The sequence below is a fragment of the Microtus pennsylvanicus genome, chromosome 13 (assembly GCF_037038515.1).
Source record: "Microtus pennsylvanicus isolate mMicPen1 chromosome 13, mMicPen1.hap1, whole genome shotgun sequence".
Lineage (NCBI taxonomy): Eukaryota > Metazoa > Chordata > Mammalia > Rodentia > Cricetidae > Microtus > Microtus pennsylvanicus.
In genome coordinates this window covers 46115122-46135659 of record NC_134591.1, presented here as the reverse complement: position 1 = coordinate 46135659, position 20538 = coordinate 46115122, and the positions used below count along the sequence as shown (strand labels likewise).

Sequence of the window (20538 nt, the reverse complement as noted above, 5' to 3'; positions counted from 1 at the left end):
AGAGAACTGTGCATTACCTCTGACGTGGCTTGGGACTTTACACAGTGACTGTTCCTAACACTAGGAACATGAGTTTTGTAACTGCAGCCTGACGTTCCTCCAAAGTGAACAGTCTGAAGTCTTAGGGAGGACTGGCAATGTGGAAAGAACTCACGAGCTCATAGACCAGATGTACATTCAGTTCTCAAGTACACTTTTAGAATTTTAGAATGGCCTTGCTTAATATACTTCAGGGTCTTCCATAGATAAGAATATGCTTTCTCTTTGATGTTTGAGCCCTTTGGCCACAAACATTTGTTTGGCCAATAAGTGAATTAGTTCTAAAAGCAAGAAAATATATGAAAAGCATGACTTGGTAGAGAAGAAGGCATTCTGCCCTGGGATTGCATTGCTACTGTAAGCTTTTCTGGTCTATGATGTGGGATTCCCCTCTGTATGCTGTGAATATGTTTTATTATCATTGGTTAATAAAGAAGCTCATTTGGCCTATGGCATGGCAGAATATAGCAAGTGGGTCTTCCAAGCAGAAATAGAGGAGGAAAGAAGGCAGAGTCGGAGAGACACCATGTTGCTGCCCAAGGAAAAACAGGTAACAAACCACAAGCCTCCTAGTAAAATCTAAAAGAATAGAAATGGGTTAATTTAAGGTGTAAAGGTTAGTTAATAAGAAGCCTGAGCTAATAGGCCAAAGAGTATGTAATTAATATTAAGCCTCAGGATGGTTATTTCATAGGTGGCTGCAGGAGCTAGTGAGCGGGACCCAGTGGGTGGAGAGAAACTGGTCCAGAGGACCAGAGGAATGGAGAATATTTGTAGCTACAGGTCTGACTGCCAAGCCTGTTTCCTGGGTCTTGGTTTTTGTCCTTCTTCCTGTCCATCTAATAATAGTGATGTCTTTCATTAATAATACTTGTACAGGGATTGCCTGTATGACAATTCATTGAGAGCAGGTACCATTTTCATGCCAGTAAAATCAAAGGATGTCAGGGGTCACCAGGCTCTACTCTCTCCCTTATTAAATGTGGCTGGAGCAAGGGTGTAGAAGGAAACCTGGTGAGGACCTGGATACTCTTAATCCCAGTTTTCTTAACTAACTGTTCTCACCCTTGGTATGAGGAGTAGGGCAGTAAATGGAGGAAGTAGGACCGTTTTCTAAGCTGATTAGGAAGTTAAGAGAAAAGCCTTGGGCTGGCAAGATGGATCAATGAGTAAAGGCATCTTGTTACCAAACCCCCCACACACACACGCATACAGTATTAAATGTAATAAAAATTTTTTGAGAGAGAGAAAAGCGTGCTTTTACTACACCGAGGGACTGGGAAATTGTCAGAAGGTTAAATAGGAAGACTTCATTTGGGAGTTTTCAGTCTAGCAGCAATAAATTGGCATTCTAGGGAGGAAAGGCTATGACATCCAACAGGTGTCTGCTACATCCATGCCAGCCAAAGGTTTAATCCTCTGCCTGAATGAATTTGAGGTAGAGATTAAAAAGTAGAATTGCAGTTTCTAAAAACAGTGGTTTCCACAGCCTAGACAATGGGGAATGTGGAGTGACTGTGTAATGGACACAGTTTCAGATTTTCAGAGAAAAAAGAACTCTGAAGGTGGACTGTGGTGGTCCAATGTGAATCTACCTGATACAAATGAATTATACACTCAAAATAACTGAGTGATAGATTTCTTGCTATACCCATTTTACTGCAAGGGAATTTTTTTAATCTGCATTTGAAATAATATCCAAAGGTATGCCCGGTATATAATAGATGCTTCCTAAGTGACAGTTTGTTCTGTCCTCTTTATGTGTATAAAATGGAGATGATATTTAACACAGGTGGCTGTGTTTTGCAGGGATCCAGGGAGCTATTGGATACATGAGGATGTTCATTTATTCATCCAAGTCTTTTATTAACAACCTACTTACTATCAAGCCTTGTTCTGTATGTAGGATGTAGATACTACAATAAGCAAGGATTATGATCTCTGTTCTGTGGACTGTAGAGTCCAGGTCCCTGTTCCTTGTGAGCAGTAGATTGCCAGACCCAGAAAAGCCTGGAGTCAGGTCTGCTTCTGGTTCTCTGTTCATGTGCACTGCTAGAATATGCCCCCCTCAGCACCACAGAAAAGAGAAGCAAGTCTTCCGTTGAATGGCTATTCCTGTGTTGTCAAAAGAGTAAATGAGGGACTGGAAATATGGCTCAGAAGTTAAGAGCACTGGCTGCTCTTCCAGAGGACCTAAGCTCAATTCCCAGCACCCACATGGTAACTTACAACCATTGTTAATGAGATCTGGTTCTCTCTTCTAGTGTGTAGCATACATGCAGGCAAAACACTAGATAGATAGATAGATAGATAGATAGATAGATAGATAGATAGATAGATAGATAGATAGATAGATAGATAAGACAGACAGATAGGTTTTTTTTTAAAGAGTAAACAATTGTGCTGTCCTGGTGATCCAATCCCATCTCTCACTTTAAGTAGTAACCTTGAGCCAGTCATTTCCCTCATCTGGTTCAGTCTCCTCATCATTGAAATTATGGCACTGGGCTTGTGGTCACTGTTGTTCTCTGACCATGGCTCCTTCTCTGTAGGTGTATATTTCCAGGCCCTACCTCAGAGCCTAGCACATCAGGCTTCCATCGCTGTCCATCCAACATATCCAGATCTAACCATAACAGAAATAAACCTTTTTATGTGTGAATGATCTGTTATGTTGGGGAAGTAGAGCTATAGGTGGATTAAATATTCTGCAAGGCAGCAATGGGAACAGCACGAAGGGCAGAGAAGATATCTGCCTTGCCCACCAGCACCAAGCATGGGAGTGCCTCCAGAAAGGCTTGTGCAGTCTCTGTTTCTCACCTTCCCTGCAGAGATAAACAACCTGGCGATGAGCTGGTAGCTGCGTGTCTGCAACCTTCCCTCTTGCTTGCATTATATATATATATATATATATATATATATATATATATATATATATATATATATATATATTTGCAGAAGAGTGACGGGAGGGGCGAGGAAGGTGTCGAGTGGAAGTAATTAGTCATTCAAACCGTCGACATTTTCAATGGCAGGATTTGAGTGCCTATGTTATTGTGCGCCGCTCTAATAGTTTATCCCTGAAATTTTCTACCTTATAATGTTTCTTAAAATATATCAAGGGAACATAAAAGATTTAATGCCATGCTTTGTGCAACCATTAGAGTTGGAAGTCAACTGAACCTCCTCGAAGCTCTATCCTGGATGCTGACAGCAAATTCTGTTCTTAATTGCCATTCAGAAGAGGGAAGGAGGGCAAGCTAGGGGTTTGGAGTCTGGTCAGCTGCAAAGTTGGCTGTGAGACCCACCCGCACAGAATGTTTCACTGAAGTACGTGTGTGTGTGTCGAGTAAATGATATATTTATTTGCAATGAAAAGCGGGTACTGCGAGAATGTCATCGATGTTTTCCTGAGGAAGCAGGTGTTCTGATTTTGCCTAGCCAGCTTCTGTGCTTGTTTGAGGATGGGCTCCCCACCAAATGTGTTTTTGTTACCTCTGGTCCATTTCCCAAAGTAGAGAACACAGGTGTCCTCCCTTTAGTAACCTTAACATGCTGCAGCTTCATATCCACGTTTTCAACATCTTTATCCCTTAGTGACTTCTCTTATTTTCAGGTAATGTTTTCAAAATCTTCATTCAGAAGCCAGATTTAATGCTGACATTTTAAATTCCTGGTTGTTTTTTTTTAATCCTGTGATGCATTCTGGAATGAACATTAACACCAGTAAGGGGTCTCTTGACATGATCTACACAACACAATTCCAAAGTTTTCTCAGCTTTTAGACTACAGTCTGACTGAAAACACTGTGTGTGTGTGTGTGTGTGTGTGTGTGTGTGTGCGCGCGCGTGCGCATCTTCACCAGTTCTTCCGGATACACAAGAATAACTGTTTAGCAAGTGTTTGCAGAGAAAAGAGAGAGCCACTTCTACCAAGAATAACTTGACCTAATTTATAGCTGCCGTCTGTGGAAGTAGCTCAATGGTGAACGCCGCATTTCATGGCACTTTTTCAAATGTTAGGGTTCAGTTGGGGTTGTCTAATATGTGATAGGGCTCCACTCTGGGAATTGGTGTAAATTAGGAAGCCCACATAGGATGTAAGGAGAAATAGACGCTGAAGGTGGAGCTGAGTTACTCCGTGTAGACTTGGCACTGCCTGGGGCTCTCTAGAACAGTTTTACCTGTAAGAGGCTGGCGTGGACCAGTGCTTTCACCACATGTCCGTCTGTGAGATGAGCATCCAGCAAATGAAAGATGAGCCTGCTAGATGTCTCTGAGCATGCTTCAATGTGGCATACATTCTATATATTCCACCATCAGCACCAGAAAAGCTGCCGTGACCCAGGCTGTCTTCTTGATGTCTTTGCTGGAGCTATAAGGAGGATAATGTGAGAAAGGTCATTAGCAAGAGAGGGGTGCCGCAGATTGTGTAGCAGATTTGGGGAGAGTAGTTGAAATGTGGGGTATGGTTAAAACAAAATTCAGAAGCTGGGTAGCTTTGAGGTTCTGTCAAAGAGTCCTCCTAAAATGCAAAAATTCTAATTTTCAGGTTCATTCCCTAGTTGGCAGTGTTGGCTGTGTGGGTTATCTGGGACACGTGACATGAGAAGGAGTGGAACGACACAGAAAATGGAGGCTCTGCCCAGGCCCACACAGTCCAAGGGCTGCACCAGGGGAGACCTGCCTCCCAGCCTGGGGCTCTGCCCAGGCCCACACAGTCCAAGGGCTGCACCAGGGGAGACCTGCCTCCCAGCTTGGGGCTCTGCCCAGGCCCACACAGTCCAAGGGCTGCACCAGGGGAGACCTGCCTCCCAGCCCGGGGCTCTGCCCAGGCCTACACAGTCCAAGGGCTGCACCAGGGGAGACCTGCTCTGCACAGGCCCACACAGTCCAAGGGTTGCACCAGGGGAGACCTGCCTCCCAGCCCGGGGCTCTGCCCAGGCCCACACAGTCCAAGGGCTGCACCAGGGGAGACTGCCTCCCAGCCCGGGGCTCTGCCCAGGCCCACACAGTCCAAGGGCTGCACCAGGGGAGACCTGCCTCCCAGCCCGGGGCTCTGCCCAGGCCCACACAGTCCAAGGGCTGCACCAGGGGAGACCTGCCTCCCAGCCCGGGGCTCTGCCCAGGCCCACACAGTCCAAGGGCTACACCAGGGGAGACCTGCCTCCCAGCCCGGGGCTCTGCCCAGGCCCACACAGTCCAAGGGTTGCACCAGGGGAGACCTGCCTCCCAGCCCGGGGCTCTGCCCAGGCCCACACAGTCCAAGGGCTGCACCAGGGGAGACCTGCCTCCCAGCCCGGGGCTCTGCCCAGGCCCACACAGTCCAAGGGTTGCACCAGGGGAGACCTGCTCCCAGCCCGGGGCTCTGCACAGGCCCACACAGTCCAAGGGTTGCACCAGGGGAGACCTGCCTCCCAGCCCGGGGTTCTGCTAATGCCCTTGTAACTTCATTTCCGTAGCACACTCCCCAACAACCCTTACTCTTCTCCTGGGCCTAGGCTCAAGGGTAAAGCAGCTGACTAAGCTTTCCAGGTATAGTTTTTACCAGTCTTGAGGACAGACTCAGCTAAAATTCTTCTCAGAAGCCTGTCACTTCCTCTTTGTGGCCTGTATCAGCTTTCTGGTACCCTACAGTTGACCTGAGGCCAAGAAGAAAGTTCTGGTGGTGTGAGAAGTAGAGACACCTAAGTTACTTGTATGACGTAGGTAAAGAACCTTAGACAGTCTGCATTTTCCCTGAGCTGCTTTTCTTTGGCTCCTCTCAAGACTCCACGGTTTTCTTCTGGTTTCGTTTCCCATATGTAACCATCAAAAGAGGAAGTAAAGTGACAGTCACCTGTGCTGGAGATGGAGAGAAAAAATAGTTAGGATGCCTCTAGGCACTTTGTGTTCCAGACACCCCATAGATAAGAACTCTCATTCTAAAGGTGGCGGTGCCTGCTGGCCGTCGTTCTAGCTCAGCAGAAAAGGCTGTGGGGCTCAAAGCATTGGGGTGACCCACCTGAGATCACTGGCTAGTGCGTAACCCACCCAAGGTCACATGGCTAGTGCACAACCCACCCAAGGTCACATGGCTTGTGCTTGTTTGAACTAGAATTTTAAGGCAACTTGACTCAAAATTACATTCCTGTGTGGATAAGGTGACTCACCAGGTAAAAGCACTTCCTCCCAAGCTTGAAAGCCTGAATTTAATCCCAGGAAACCACACAGTAGAAGGAGAGAACCAACTCCTGCAAGCTATCCTCTGACCCCACATGTATGTCATGGTAAGCTCACACATGCATGCATAAACACACTCACTAGATAGGTAGATAGATAGATAGATAGATAGATAGATAGATAGATAGATAGATAGATAGATAGATAGATGATAGATAGATAGATAGATAGATAGATAGATGATTGATAGATAGATAGATATAGAGATATATACATATGTATATATATAGTTATTAAAAAATGCTAGCCAGGCATCACATGACTTATGCCTTTAATCTCTGCATTTGGGAGGCTGAGGCCAAAAAATCCTGAACTGAAGGTTAGTCTGAGATACATATATGTGTGTAGATACAAAAAAAAATTGTAACAAAAATGCTCATAGCAACACTGTCTCAAAAGAACATTAAAAAGAAAGAAAAAATATTTTTTTACTACACCACTCTACTTTAGCTGATAAAATGAATAAAAACAGAACTTTATAAAAAGTCACCAAATATTGAGAAGAATGTGGAACAGCCAAAATGTTCATTCTCTGCAGGCAAGAATGTTAAGTTTGGGTAAGCACTTTGAAAACCCAATGGCAGTATCCATTAAGGCTTATCATACATATCCCTTACAACCCCAAAATTGGAATTCTAGAAATGTGTGTAGATATACCAAAAGACATGACAGCAATACTTATGCTAGATCCAAAGTAGAAGCAGCAGATAAATAAGACATGATAGTTACATACAATGGAATTGCTGTGGCGGTGAAGAAGAATGCCTATGGCTATGTGTAACACAGAAAACACTTTAGATGTGTGATAAACCACAAAAGAGTACATGTGGTATTATTTTGTATATGAAGTTTGAAAAGGAGTATATTGAATCTATGGACTGGAAGTTATGATAGTAGTTATTCTTATTTAAACAATGAGGGGCAGGGCAAGAGGATTCTGCCATCCTAGTCATCTTCCATCTTACGACCTAGAGGAAATTGTCCAGGTCTGTTCACTTAATAAACACTCTTGAGTTGTAGCCTTAAAATTTAGACATTTATGACATTTTTGTTATATTCAATGAAAATTTTTGCCAAAGAAAAATATCCTCTGGGCACGCAAACAGTAATATCACTGAAGGAACTGGTTCTCAGGGGTTGGCTATACTGGTTTTCCTAAGTACTGAGATATAGAACATATTAGGATATGAACCCTTGCCCTCTTGTGAGAAGTCCAGTCAGGTGGGACAGGCAGCATGACACTGGTAAGTTTCAAGGACTTGTTTTTACCAATATTCAGCTGCTGTATAAATGTCTTCTCCCTTCCTATCATGTCTCAAGGCAAGTGACTTTGTGTCCCTTTTGTCAGACATCACAGAGCTGAAATTTTCATCCCCAGTAGTTGATGACAATTTCAAATGTGATAGAAGCAATATCGTGATGGACAGTGGTTTAGTTAGGTTCCTATTGTTGTGATAAAACCATAAGCAAAGGCAGGAAGAAAGGGTTTATTTGGCTTATACACCCTGGGTCACGGTCCACTGAGAGAAGCCAGGACAGGAACTACAAGGGGGATATGGGTGGTCTCTAGATGGGGCCAGAAAACCAGGGTGCAGACCCAGAGTCTGCCCCACTTTTCTAACTTACTCCCTGGAACGTTAGCTACCTTCTGGCTCTGTGGTTTGATGATTTTCCAGTTCTATCAGCCTGTGCAGGGCATCTTCAAGTCCCACCTTCCTGTGCTTGATCTCACTGTTGCATCTTCTCCTGTGTCCTTTCTCTGAATCCCCTTTTCCAGGAAGCAGGGATAACTAAATGCCTGTAGCCTACTGAAAGTTCCTAAGGATAAGGAATCAATGATTTTATTATTATTTTTTTGCATGCTTCCCGGGACAGTTCAAATATGTTTAATTAGATATTTAAATAAGTATTTATATTAAGAGAAAGTCCTCTTGGAGTAATATGTAAGAGCTAAAGACTATGCCAGATCCAAAGGTGAAGGCCTAGAAAAAAAAAGTTCTTTGTGTTTTTGTTTGTTTTATTAGAGTGTGGGGGGGGTAGTAACAGAATGGCTGGATTTTTTTTTTAATTAGATGATTTTGCATCTTCCCAGAATGCACTCATGAATCGGAAGTTTGATCAGTGTTTAAAGCATCAGTGCAAATCTAAGACCTTCACATATGGAACAGCCCCACTTAATTTAATGTCATTTTATTTTATGAGATAGTTAATAAACAGGTACTGTATTTGATCTTATGAATTTAGTCCTCTATATTTAGCTTTTTCAGCTTTAATGGAACTATAATTTTAATCATGATTATTACTTTACGTTTTAATTATAATTTGGTATGGCTTAAGTATATATTTCTGAGAGTGATTGTGTAATGAAAACAGGAATTAGCTTTTCATTAACAAAATAATGGGAGAGTTCCCACTGCATTCTAGTCTGTGTTCAAAATCTAGGGGCTGGCCTAAAAATAGCAAGAGGAGCTTAACATCCTGGTTAAAAACATGCTTCTAAATCAGCTGTGTTCACAACCCAATCTCTTTGCTCCATCTTGCCTCATCTTGTTCCCTTTCTTTTCAGCAAATAAAACAAAATCTAAAACAGACTTTGTGTCTTCTGAGATTTCAAAAATTTTTTTTTATTTAGATAATTAGCACCATGGAGCCTCAGGTGTCAAATGGACCGACATCCAATACAAGCAATGGACCCTCCAGCAACAACAGAAACTGTCCTTCTCCCATGCAGACAGGCGCAGCCACAGATGACAGCAAAACCAACCTCATCGTCAACTATTTACCCCAGAATATGACCCAAGAGGAATTCAGGAGTCTCTTTGGGAGCATTGGTGAAATAGAATCCTGCAAACTCGTGCGAGACAAAATTACAGGTATGCTCTTCAACATTAAGGCTGGGGATTTACAACACACTGTGTGTGTGTGTGTGTGTGTGTGTGTGTGTGTGTGTGTGTGTGTGTGCATCTGAATGCCTACATCACATATCCCATGCAATGATTGCATGTATACATGCCACAGATTCATACCATGTACACACATGTGCACCACAAAAGCCCCCTTGCAGACTATCTGAACTAGGAAACAGATGAAGATTTTCAAGTGTGTTTCCCCTTTATATGGACTGGTCCTTTGATTGTATACTCATTTATTTTTGATCAGCTGCCACTACTCTTCTTTTTCTTTTTTTTAAGACAGGGTCTCATGTGTCCCAGGCTGGTACAGACCTGGCTGGATAGCTGAGGATGCCTCTGCTTTCTGACTGCAGGGATTACAGGCATGTACTGCCATGCCTCGTTTTATGGGTGCTAGAAATAAGGGCTTCAAGCATACTGGACAAGTGCTCTACCAACTGAGCTATGTCCCTAGCCCCTCCTTAGTTGGCATTTTAGTCCTGAGCTCTGCCTTCTGTCTTTCCTACCCTCTACTCTACGCTGCTTTCATTCCTTTCTTCTGTCCTCAAACATTTGGTTTGTATGTGCCCAGTTTTCTTCCATATGTCATGACACATGTTTTAGAAGGGGGCCAAGTGGAAGGATGACAGAATTGCTCTTTGTCTCTGAGAAGAACAAATCCCAAAGATAGCAGGCGATGCTAGAATGTAAATACTCCCCAGATGAAGGACGATGCCTAGTGAAGATACGTATGGGAAATAGTTTATCTCATACGTTGGTTCGTTTTGAAGATGGTCTTTAATTAATTGCTTTCTTCTTGACCTTGTGCTTAAACACAGAGCAATACCCCTACCCCCCAAACAACCTCAGTAATCAGGATTTTAATGTTTGTCAGACAATTATACTATGCCTGTTTGGGGAGAAAATTCCCTATCATCTTATTGGAAGTGAGAATATCTTCCCTAAAAAAATTAATGAGTTGCATAACGAGGGTGACCAGTGAAGCTGCTGACGGAGTCCTCCACTCGTGAAGTCATCACATTAACCTGGAGGACTTCAGCTTAACTGACAAGCAACTGGCTTGCACAAATGAAAACGGAGCCCTGTGATTTGATCAGGATGCGATATCGGCACCGTTTTAAGTCAGATGCTACAGCATATACATGCTCATGCAAACAAATCCATCCTTTTCTTCTTCTAATCCACCTGGAAATGTGCCCCCTTTATAAATTAAGTACAAAGCTAAAAATAAGTGCTGTTTATTACAGTGCAAGTCACACAATCCCCCAACACAATTTATTTAGCTGTAAAATTGGAAAATGATACTTATCTTAAGAGTGTATTGTAAGGATGAGATGAGAGACTGGCTGCGTCACACCTAGTAAGAGGACTGTTGGATAGGAGGCTCCAGTTAGTGGAGGGAGCTATTTGTGAAGAGGAAGCCTTAACGGAGCGTGGTCCAGATAGAAATCTTATATCCAGTCCTCCTAATGGGGTCAGGCTTTACAGATCTTAGGCGAGTGTATTCGATCTTCTAACCTTTAAATGCCGGTATTTTCATAAAGCCAATGTTTAGATTCCTTGAATAATCTTTACATAATGGGATGATAATTCAAACCAAATTAAAACCAGTTAACCATATGATTCTTCCTCCCACTCCTATATAGAAGATGTATTTTTGGTTTTGCCTTACATTCTAAATTTGGATTCTGCCGGCTATCCTGGTGAATGGGTATTATTAATCACCTTTTCAGGAGGGTTCCCTCAGAGCAGCAGTGAGATTTTTTAAAGTACTGATTCATGGTGTTGTTCCTTGTTTTCTGAAGACACGTGTTTAAACAAGCAGATTCCTTTACTGAAAGAATGCTAATTTGGTAGTTCACCGAGTGGATTTGAATAGGAGTGACAGCTTCGAAGACAGCCTTTAATTTGGTATACAAAACCAAAATTGTCAACTCTGGTTTGTTTAGCACCCTCTCCAGCACAAGCAGAGACATACAGGAGCATCTGAGCTTAAAGATGAAGCTTATGGGTTGAAGGCAGAAATACAATTCGGGCATAAATTATAATTATGTAATTTTTTATTTCAGGCAAAAATTTTATTTGTAGAGAACTTGTGGGAATGAGACTGGGAAATATAGAGAGAGCAGAGATATTTGCCCTCATTTGGTAGCAGTGTTTAATAAAAGTAGAACTTATGGTTGTAAAGAGTGCTTATTAAATTCTTCATTTACACTACCTAATTAATTCTAGCATTTTAAATTAACAGTGAAACCGGTCCCTGCTGTACCATTCCATAGATGCAGCGTATTTCCTCCATCCACCCGTTGTTCAGGTTTAATTGGCTACGCTAAAAGTCAGAGAAGGAGGGAGAGATGGGGCTGTGGGAGGTAGGAAGGGAAGGCTGAGAATCGCTCTGAGCCGAAGAACTTCAGAGGCTTGCGTTGGGCTTCAGTCCTAGCCCAGGTCAGCAGGAGTGAAGTGTCACACCAGACAAGTGCAAAGGCTTCAGCCAGTCCAGAAGTCAGGGTGAATGACATCATAGGTATTTTTGTTGCCCTGATTTCTAACATCCCGGTCCCCCCTTTTCCTCCAACACCTCCTACAGATCTGAGTGCAGCCTGATCCTGTGAAGTTTACAAGAAGTTCTAAATATCCAGTGGGAGGATTAGGGAGGTGGGAGGCGACAGAAAGATAAGAATTTAAGATTAAGATTTCCCAGCCCCAAGCTACTCCCTAGGAAAGATGGCTGGGGTCTGAAAAGTTCAGCTCCCTTGAGAGAGAATGACTCCATCGATGGCGTTAACTAGCTGAAGGACTTCTGCCTGTGGGTCATTATTGACTTCTCCATGTACGGAAGCACAGAAGAAATTTGGTCATAGACTTGAGTGACTGGGGGTACCACTGAGCACTGGCTAAGCACTGGGCAAACCTGTGGTCATCACCGCAAACCACATCTTCCATTTGCTTAGGTAAGGAAACTAAAGGCAGACTAAGTGACTTCTCCAGGAAGCACAGGAATCCCCTAGAGCTTGACTTTATTCTGGAGCCCGTGCAGAGTGAAGACCATAACCCAAAACAACACTGTGTTCTTCCAGGGAGAGGCTGCTGGATGCCCTCTGGAGAGCCTACCTAGTGCACCCTGACCCTAAACAAGACGCCGTGTACAAAGGGAAGCATAGATAGCAGCGTTCGTCATCCACGCGGGATATAATTCAACCTGCCTCTCTCTTCAAAGTTCAGGCCCATTGTCTGAGAGTCCCAGAGTTCAGAGTCCCTAGCAGTGTTTCTGGGCATCTTTCTAACTTACTAAGTAATGTCCTCTGAGAAACATTGGATTTTTCATTTTGCATTAGGAAAAGACACTTTATCTGGGTACCCAGGAGATAAAATATACAACCTGACATGTTTTTGGGTATCGCTATAGACACATGATGTCACAGAAAGCCAAGTCTTGGCTTTTTCCCCTCCATCTACCTGCTGCTAGGGAGAAAGGGAAATCTCACATGACCCTCAGGGTTCAATTGAAGAACAAGCCTGGGTAGAAAGTATGTATTTCTCATGGACTTCTGAGAATTCATGTAGATTCCTAGCTTTTTTTGTTTGTTTGTTTTTTTCATTACCTTTGACTTTTGTTCTACTTTACTTAATCTAAATTTCTGTATGATTGGCATTTTAAGGGGAAGAAACATTCAGCTTGGCTAGGACAGAATTAGGTGGTCTAATGCCAGCCCAGCTGGGATGCCAAGTTTATCATTAGAAAGGTCTATCTTGTTACTGCCCCACCCCAAAAGGAATGATGAAGAGGGAGAAAAAACAACAAAGTCCTTAGAGGAAGCTGGGGCAATAGCTCTGTGGGTTGTATGCCTGCTTAGCCTATGTAAAGCCCTCGTCCAAGCTGCAACAACAACAAAACCTAGGAAGGGAGAAGTTCATATGAGGCAATAGACACCTTTGAGCTGCCTCATCCCAAAGAGAAAAGAAAAGAAACCACCATTTCTACTTGATAGCCCTCTCCATCTATCTGCCCGGGAATAGCTTTTAAGAACAGTGTTCTGTCCATTTCAGACAAGTCGGAGCTCTGCAGGAGTAGAATAGGGCAGTCCAAACTGAACACGGCTGACTACAAACTGGATCTGTTTAGACTGGTGTATGGACAGACCCTAAACACTCAGCGCTTAAGTAAACAGATGTGCTAGATGGGGCTTTGCAGAGGTTAAAAAGATGGAGCTCAGCTCTGGTCAAAGGAAAGAAAAGCAAAGAAACAGAGCTGACATTCAGGCGAGAACAAAAGCAGCTTCTCCTCCTCGGTGCTTTGGCTGAAGGAAGTATAGCTTGAGTGGAGGTGGCTCTTCAGAAACCGTGGTCTACTAGGAAGCAGCATTGCCAGATGGACTTAAGTATGTCAAAATACTTCTCAATGCCAAATTTAACCCATCACTTCATGGGTTTTTTTTTTCCTTTATAATACATCTTTGAGTTAATGTCATCATTCAGGGGCAAAAGCAGAACAAGTAGGTAAAAGTTCACAGAACTCTTTGAAACACTCGGGGCACTGAGATGAATTCTCTGCTGGCAGCATCTTCGCATCCGAATTTGCATCTCTAATTTAAAAAGGGAACCTACTCTGTTTTGATACAGGGACATGAGAGGTCTGGAGGTCTGTGAAGGCTTAGGCAGCCTGCGTGTCCCTCAGCAGTTGAGACGAGGATGGAAATCAGCAGTAGCGAGCCTTTCTATATCAGAGTTTCCAGGGCAGAGCCCGGCTACAGTATGGGCTAGCAGAGAGAAGGGAGAGGAGAGTCAGGCTCCAGACTTGTTCTCTTTCACCTCTGCTTCCAGGGAACTGAATTTGTAGAAACACCACCTCCAAGATGACCACATAAACAAGATAAGGTTCAGAAAAAAATAAAAACTATATTCTGAAAAAGTTTCCAATGTACTCCTATAAAAGGAAACCAGCCTTTAGATGAGTTTATTAGACTAATCTATAGACTCTAGCAAAGACAAAGAATAGCTGTTGAGTTTTTGTGTGCCGTATGCACCCGAATGCTCTTTCTGAGAGTGGTGGTGTAGCAGCTCATGGACGAGTACACAGGCGTCTCCTGGAGAATGTCGGGGCTGCCACCATCTAATAATCACCTTCAAGGCCTCACTCAAGCTGCACCCAGGAGTCAGAGCCTAGTGTGATCCTCAGCCTCTTTTGCAGATGTAATCTGAAGTTGGGGGTAAATGAAAAACTTGTGTAAGTTGAGTCACCCTTTGAGTGCAGGAGCAAAGACTCGGATCCAACCCTGTTTCACTCAACAAGCCAGTGCCCACCTAAACTCAAACCTCAAGTCATGTTGGTATATACAGGGTTTTTTTTGAGATTATAATACAATCACATCATGTCCCCATGTCCTCCCTCCAGCTCCTGCCATCTGTCCCCACCATTCAAATTCACGGCCACTTATTCAATGAAGCTGTTTCATAGTTTAACTTCTGATTTTCTCCCTTCTTGAAATGCCTTTGGTTGTGTTGGCCTTTTATTTTCTAAGCACGGCATTATGATGGAAGCTGCCTTTGTGTAATTAAGCCCAGGCACATTTAGGTATATCCAAGAAAATCCCAAGATATTGCTCATCTTCGTGCAGTTTTCTTACAGGCACAGGAGAAGGGTGGTTGTCACTGAGGGCAAGAGTATAGGAAATAGCACTTGGCAGCATGTTTTGCTCAGATTGGAAAGATGCAGGGTGCCAGGTCTCTTGCACTCAGAAGGAAATCGGGCTGATTTGCATCGGCTGTTGCATGTGTCACCTCCCTGCGGTCACCTTACACACGTGCCACCAAGAAGAATAAAGGAGGTTGACGTGTTGACTTGGAAAAGGGGTTGACTACTACTGAAGGAAGTTAATGGGAAATTTTTAGGGGTGGAGAAAATCTGGAAGTCTACAGGGATGGCAAACTAGAAGAGGAGCCTGCCTTGTGAAGAACAGACTGTCAGAACATTAGGTGTCAACAGCAAGCCATGTAACCGTTGTGCCTCTTACCCATCCACGAAGGGCAACCAGAGACCTTCCATTGTTTCTAATTAGAACTTGGCGGTTGAGTGGAGCCGCGAGGCTGGGTCTGTGCCAGCACATCGGGCATCTCTCAACAGTTGTTGCTGTTGTTCTTGTCCTTGTTTTTCCCCCACAAAATGGCAGTTGTAAGGATTACAGACCAGCTAAGGTTTCTTTTGCCTCCTGGTTATCTTCCCCTTCATCCTCCCTCCAAATCTGACAGTTCTGCCCTGATTCCAAACTTAGATAGGAAAATGTCCTCTCATCCCCGGAAAATGTCTCAATGGCTTTTACCTAGGATGTGAATCAGGCCTGGGTATTTTAAGGAGTTTCTATTTCCGTGCTTTAGCTGACTGTTTGGTTCATAAGACCAGCTCCCTATTCACCCAGCATCTTCTCTTTCTCCTAACACATATACACAAGTACATACAAACGCAAACACACTCACACACAAGCACTCACATGCACATCACACACACACACACACACACACACACACACACACACATCTCCGTACAATAGCCTGGATGATTGCAACTAAGAACTAAGCAGGAAGATAATGTCAAACTGAAATTTCCGCACATTATCTAAAAATGTAATTCATCAGATTCAGGGCAGGAAGAAAGTGCCTTCCGAAATGTGTAAGGGAAATTCCTTTTCCTGTCTTTTGAGAAGTATGGTAGTGGTGATTTCTTTCTCAGCCTGCCCCGCCCCCATTCTGCGCCACCCCCATTCTACAGATCCCTTAGTCTCATAACTGATGAACTCTGTGCCTGTCTTTATGCCTCATGAGAACTGAAAATCTTTCAAGTTGCCGTTTTGGTTTCTTCTACAGTACTGAAATTGAGCTTTGATGGGGAAGATATTTCTAGATTGGAGAAAAGATAAAATTTAGATAGAGGCCATCTATCTGAATAAGGCTTTTTACACTTGTAAAACATTTTCAATCAGCCAACAGTATTTACTTAGTGTTTACTCTCTCAGACCACGTAAATGTCATTCTCTCCCCTGTCTTAAAGCCTTTCTAAATTATGAGAAAGTCCCAAAATAGAAGACGTGCTACTCCAGGGACAATGAGCGGGGCAAGACAGGTCCTCCATCAGCCCCCAGATGTAGAAGAAAGCAGGTCTTCTGAAGCATGGCCACCTTTTCTGTTCTCTAGGGTGGTTTGGTTTGGTTTTACCAAAGTCCAATCTTCCTTTTCCCACCCCTGACCATTAAAATTATTTAAAAGGAGCTAATTAGATGGATGAATGTATAAAATGTTTACTGCATAGCATGAGGATCTGCATTTGGAGCCCAGCACCCATGTGTGTGCCGAGAGTGGGGAGACATACCTGCACTCACAGGGCTGCGACAGCAGAGTCAGGAGTATCCCACAGTTTGCTGGCCACCCACTCTAGCCAAATCAGTGAGCTCCAGGTTCAGTGACAGACCTTGTCTCAAGATTAAAGTGGAAGGCAGGTGAGGAAGACAGCTGGTGTTGGCCTCTGGGCTCCATGTGCATGCACGTGCATATGCGCAGACACACAGAAACATCGGCATGTACACTACATACACGCATACCAAAGTCTTTGGAAAGATAATACAAGAGAACTGATTCTTAATGATGTAAGGAGAGAACTTGACAGCAGGCCTGCTGTGTGGCCGCTACAGTGTCTGACAGAGAGTGTCCGTAGATTCAGTGAAAAAAGGCAAGATCTCCTGAGTAAATTGGGAGCATGGGGACCATGGGGGAGGGTTGAAGGGAGGAGGGGAGAGGCAGGGAGGGGAGCAGAGAAAAATGTAGAGCTCAATAAAAATCAATTAAAAAAAAGAAACTGTTATAACAATGACATCTTCAAGCTTAATAAAAATAGAAGTATATTTAATTTTCAAAAAAAAAAAAAGAAACTTTCTATTTCCCGTGACCAGTGGCTATTACCACATTTTGCAGAAAGGAATCCAAGCCTAGAATTATCTGGTGAGAGTCATTGGTTTGTTCTGTCTGTCTGTCTATAAAACCTATAATCTTTCTATTCTTTTATCATTCTGTTTCTGCTGAGTGAGGGTTCAGACAACATCAGTTATGAATATCGAAAGGAGTAAAGAGAAGCAATGGACCAAGGTGCTCAGAGCGAGTGTCAAAGAAGAATGGCCCTTAAACATGGCAAAAAATAGATTGTAGAAAATCAATATATAATGAGGAGGCCATTGATCCATGCTCCGGAAGTATTGCTAAGGAGTAAATGTTTATGTCTCCTCGCTCACCAGATTCATATAGCGAAATCCTGGTCCACAAAGCAACTGGAAATAGGACCTTTGCCCAAGTAATTAAGGGTAAATGAGGTCATGTGGATAGGATCCAATAATATTAGTATCCTAATGAGAAGGGAGAAAGAAACCAGAGCTCTCTGTGTATCTACACATTAAATAAGGCAGTCCTCTGCATGCCAGAAGGTGGGTCCTAGCCAGAATCCTATCATGCTGCTACCCTGATCTTGGGCTTCCAGCCTCTGGACCTATAATAAAATTAATTTATGTGTTTTTCAAAATCTATCTGAATCAGAATCGTTTGTTATAAGCACAGTAATATGAACATTATCTGGAAATACTGAATGGAGTAGTTAGGGCTACTTTACAAGGTATGTTTTCCCATGGCCTCTTTGTTAGTGAAGAAGCTTTAGCTCAGGAAGAGGAAGTAATTCATTCAAGGTTGGAGCTAATAAATGAAGCTGAAATTTCAACCCAAGTCTCTTAACACCTTCTCCTTGCTAATAAATAACCCTCCTGAGGTCAGGTACATATTTGCTCACTGACTTTTTCCGCATCCATTTCTTACTAATTTATAAGTCTGATTTTCTAATCAGCTCCTGTCTCGTACTTGAAAGTCTGGTGAGATGCTGGGCCCAATCACTCAAAGTGGATGTTCAAGTTAGGGGAACAACTGTGGCTCCTCAGGAATTTCTCATCACATTCATCTAGAATCAGATTAAGTAATTCTCATTTGCGTTGTAAGCCAGAAACACCAACTTAGTGATCCCAGGTATTTTCTCATGTTGTTTTTAGAGGCTTTTTTCTTTCGTGCCTCCTTTAGCCTGTTGAAGCATCCAGCATGTGCAATTATCTAAACTGATGAGGCCAGAGAAATCCAAAGAAGACTTCAATCAACCAATTGCGTGGCTTATTTTCCTGCTATTTCCTCCTCCTCTTTCTCTTCTCTCTCTGTCTCTGTCTCTATCTCTCTCTGTTTCTCTCTTTCGGTGTCTCTCTCTAAATTTCCTGTCCTCCTTTCTCTGACTTCTTATTTACACATATGCCACTTTGATCTGAAAAGACTTGAGCTGGCTTTTAAGATAAAGAGTTACTATTAAAATGGATTATAGGCAGAGGGAAATGGATACGGAAGGGTAAAAAGAACACCTGAGGAAAATTAGTAAATTAAATGTGGTGTGTCTGAGAACCGACAGACAAGCTAGTCAGAGTTCTCTTTTATAGGAAGGAAAAACATGTGATAACCTTTGTCCCTGTTTTCAAGTGTCAGCCAGGAGCCCAGCTCTATCCTGTACTTCCTGCCAGCTCCTCCATAGCCCTTTCTCTGGATTTCCAGGGTCTGTGGTGACAGCTGCCAGCTATAATGCAAGACGGGCTATGAATCCTGAAGTCACACACATGGAGGTTTCCTTTACTCCTCTCTTTCCCAGACCCAATTTGGATTGATTCTTTTTTTTTTTTCCTTTTTAATGACAAAGTCTGGCAGTACCATGGAGAAGCTGCCTGAATGGAGTCCCTGTTTGTACAGCATCAGATCTCAACAGTGTGCCAGGAAAACGGCTCCAAAGCAAGCCTTCCTTGCCTGCTGCCCTTCAGTGAAGTGCTAACTTGAATCTCTGCAGTCTTGTCCCTCCCTGCAGTTCTCAAGGTTGAGCACACAGGACTTCATTTAGGATAGCTTCCATCCTTTTGGTGAGGGTTTCCATGGTTCTGACCAGAATCCCAGTCTGGGCAACACACAGGAATTGCTAATGTCAAAACAAAAACTATCTTACCTGCCTTTGCCCCTTCCAGCCTCCCTCCCTGTCAGTGCAGCCTTGCCAATGAGGCAGCCACCACGAGCACAAAGAGGAAGAGCCCTACCAGAGAACGCCACACTCCCCTAACATATTCACATGTGCCAAACACTTCCTGCTCAGGATGTGAAACCTTCCCAAACTGAAATCAAATTCAGTGAAATCCTGCCTTCCCTGCCACACACACACACACACACACACACACCTATTTAACAGATGAGCAGGGACATTGCACGGGTTGCTTTATCACCCCTCAGACGACCACTTCCTCAATACCCAGTAAAGAAGAAAACTCCCTCCCCTACTTTATTTTGGTAGTACTTGTGTGTTCAGATTCGGTGATGCATATGAAGGCATTTTACAGAAATAATAAATGACAGGTTTGGTGGCTTCAGAAGACTGTGAGTGGAAGCCTTAGCTTCCATATCTGAAAGCAGCAGGATAAATCTTAAGATTAATTTAAAAATTAGACCACTTTAAAGCCTGGAGAAACAGCTTAATGAGTTAAGTACTTGCAAAGACCTTAGTTAAACCCACAGAACCCATGGTTTAAAAAAAAAAGGAAGGCTTGGTAGCATGTTCTTACAAGCCTACCACTGAGGAGGCAGAGACAATCAGATTCCTGGGGCTCACTAGCCCCGCAGCCCAGCCTCCTGGCCAAGGTTTCAAGCCAGTGAAAGACTCTGTCTCAAAATAAAAAAAAAAAAAAAAGATAGTTCATGAAAATGATGAAAATGATGCCCTCGCTAGGCGGTGGTGGCACACGCCTTTAATCCCAGCACTCGGGAGGCAGAGGCAGGCGGATCTCTGTGAGTTCGAGACCAGCCTGGTCTACAAGAGCTAGTTCCAGGACAGGCTCCAAAACCACAGAGAAACCCTGTCTCGAAAAACCAAAAAAAAAAAAAGAAAAGAAAATGATGCCCTCATTGTCCTCGTACCTCCACATACGTGCACACATATGTACAAAGCACACATAAATATCTACACACATGTGCTTATGTAAACACACATTATATATTTATTTTCTACTTTTTAAATAATTAAGCCAGTATGATAAAAGGCTCTCCCATGTTCTTCTCTAGGATGGGCTGCAGGACTTTCTGAGTATCCAGACATTCTGTGCCTTAGGTGCTTCCATCAAGGGAGTTAAAGAGTACTTCCCACCTCACTGAGTGTTATGAGATTGGATGTTGGTGAGCCGCTGAAGTGATACCAGTTCAGGATATTACTGTGGTCACTCAGAAGATAGGATGCTGTAAGCAGGGGATTTATGCGGAAAGGCATCCACGCCCTG

General features: G+C 43.3%; 1 protein-coding gene across 11 annotated transcripts in view; it reads left to right on the top strand.

Annotated features, from left to right (window-relative positions):
* Positions 1-20538, top strand: part of Elavl4 (ELAV like RNA binding protein 4) — a 136633-nt gene that overhangs the window by 79984 nt on the left and 36111 nt on the right. For all 11 annotated transcript variants that reach the window (XM_075946798.1, XM_075946793.1, XM_075946800.1 and 8 more), the window contains exon 2: positions 8893-9133. In XM_075946798.1, coding sequence (XP_075802913.1) covers positions 8893-9133 — 241 coding nt within the window. The remainder of the gene's footprint in view (positions 1-8892; positions 9134-20538) is intronic.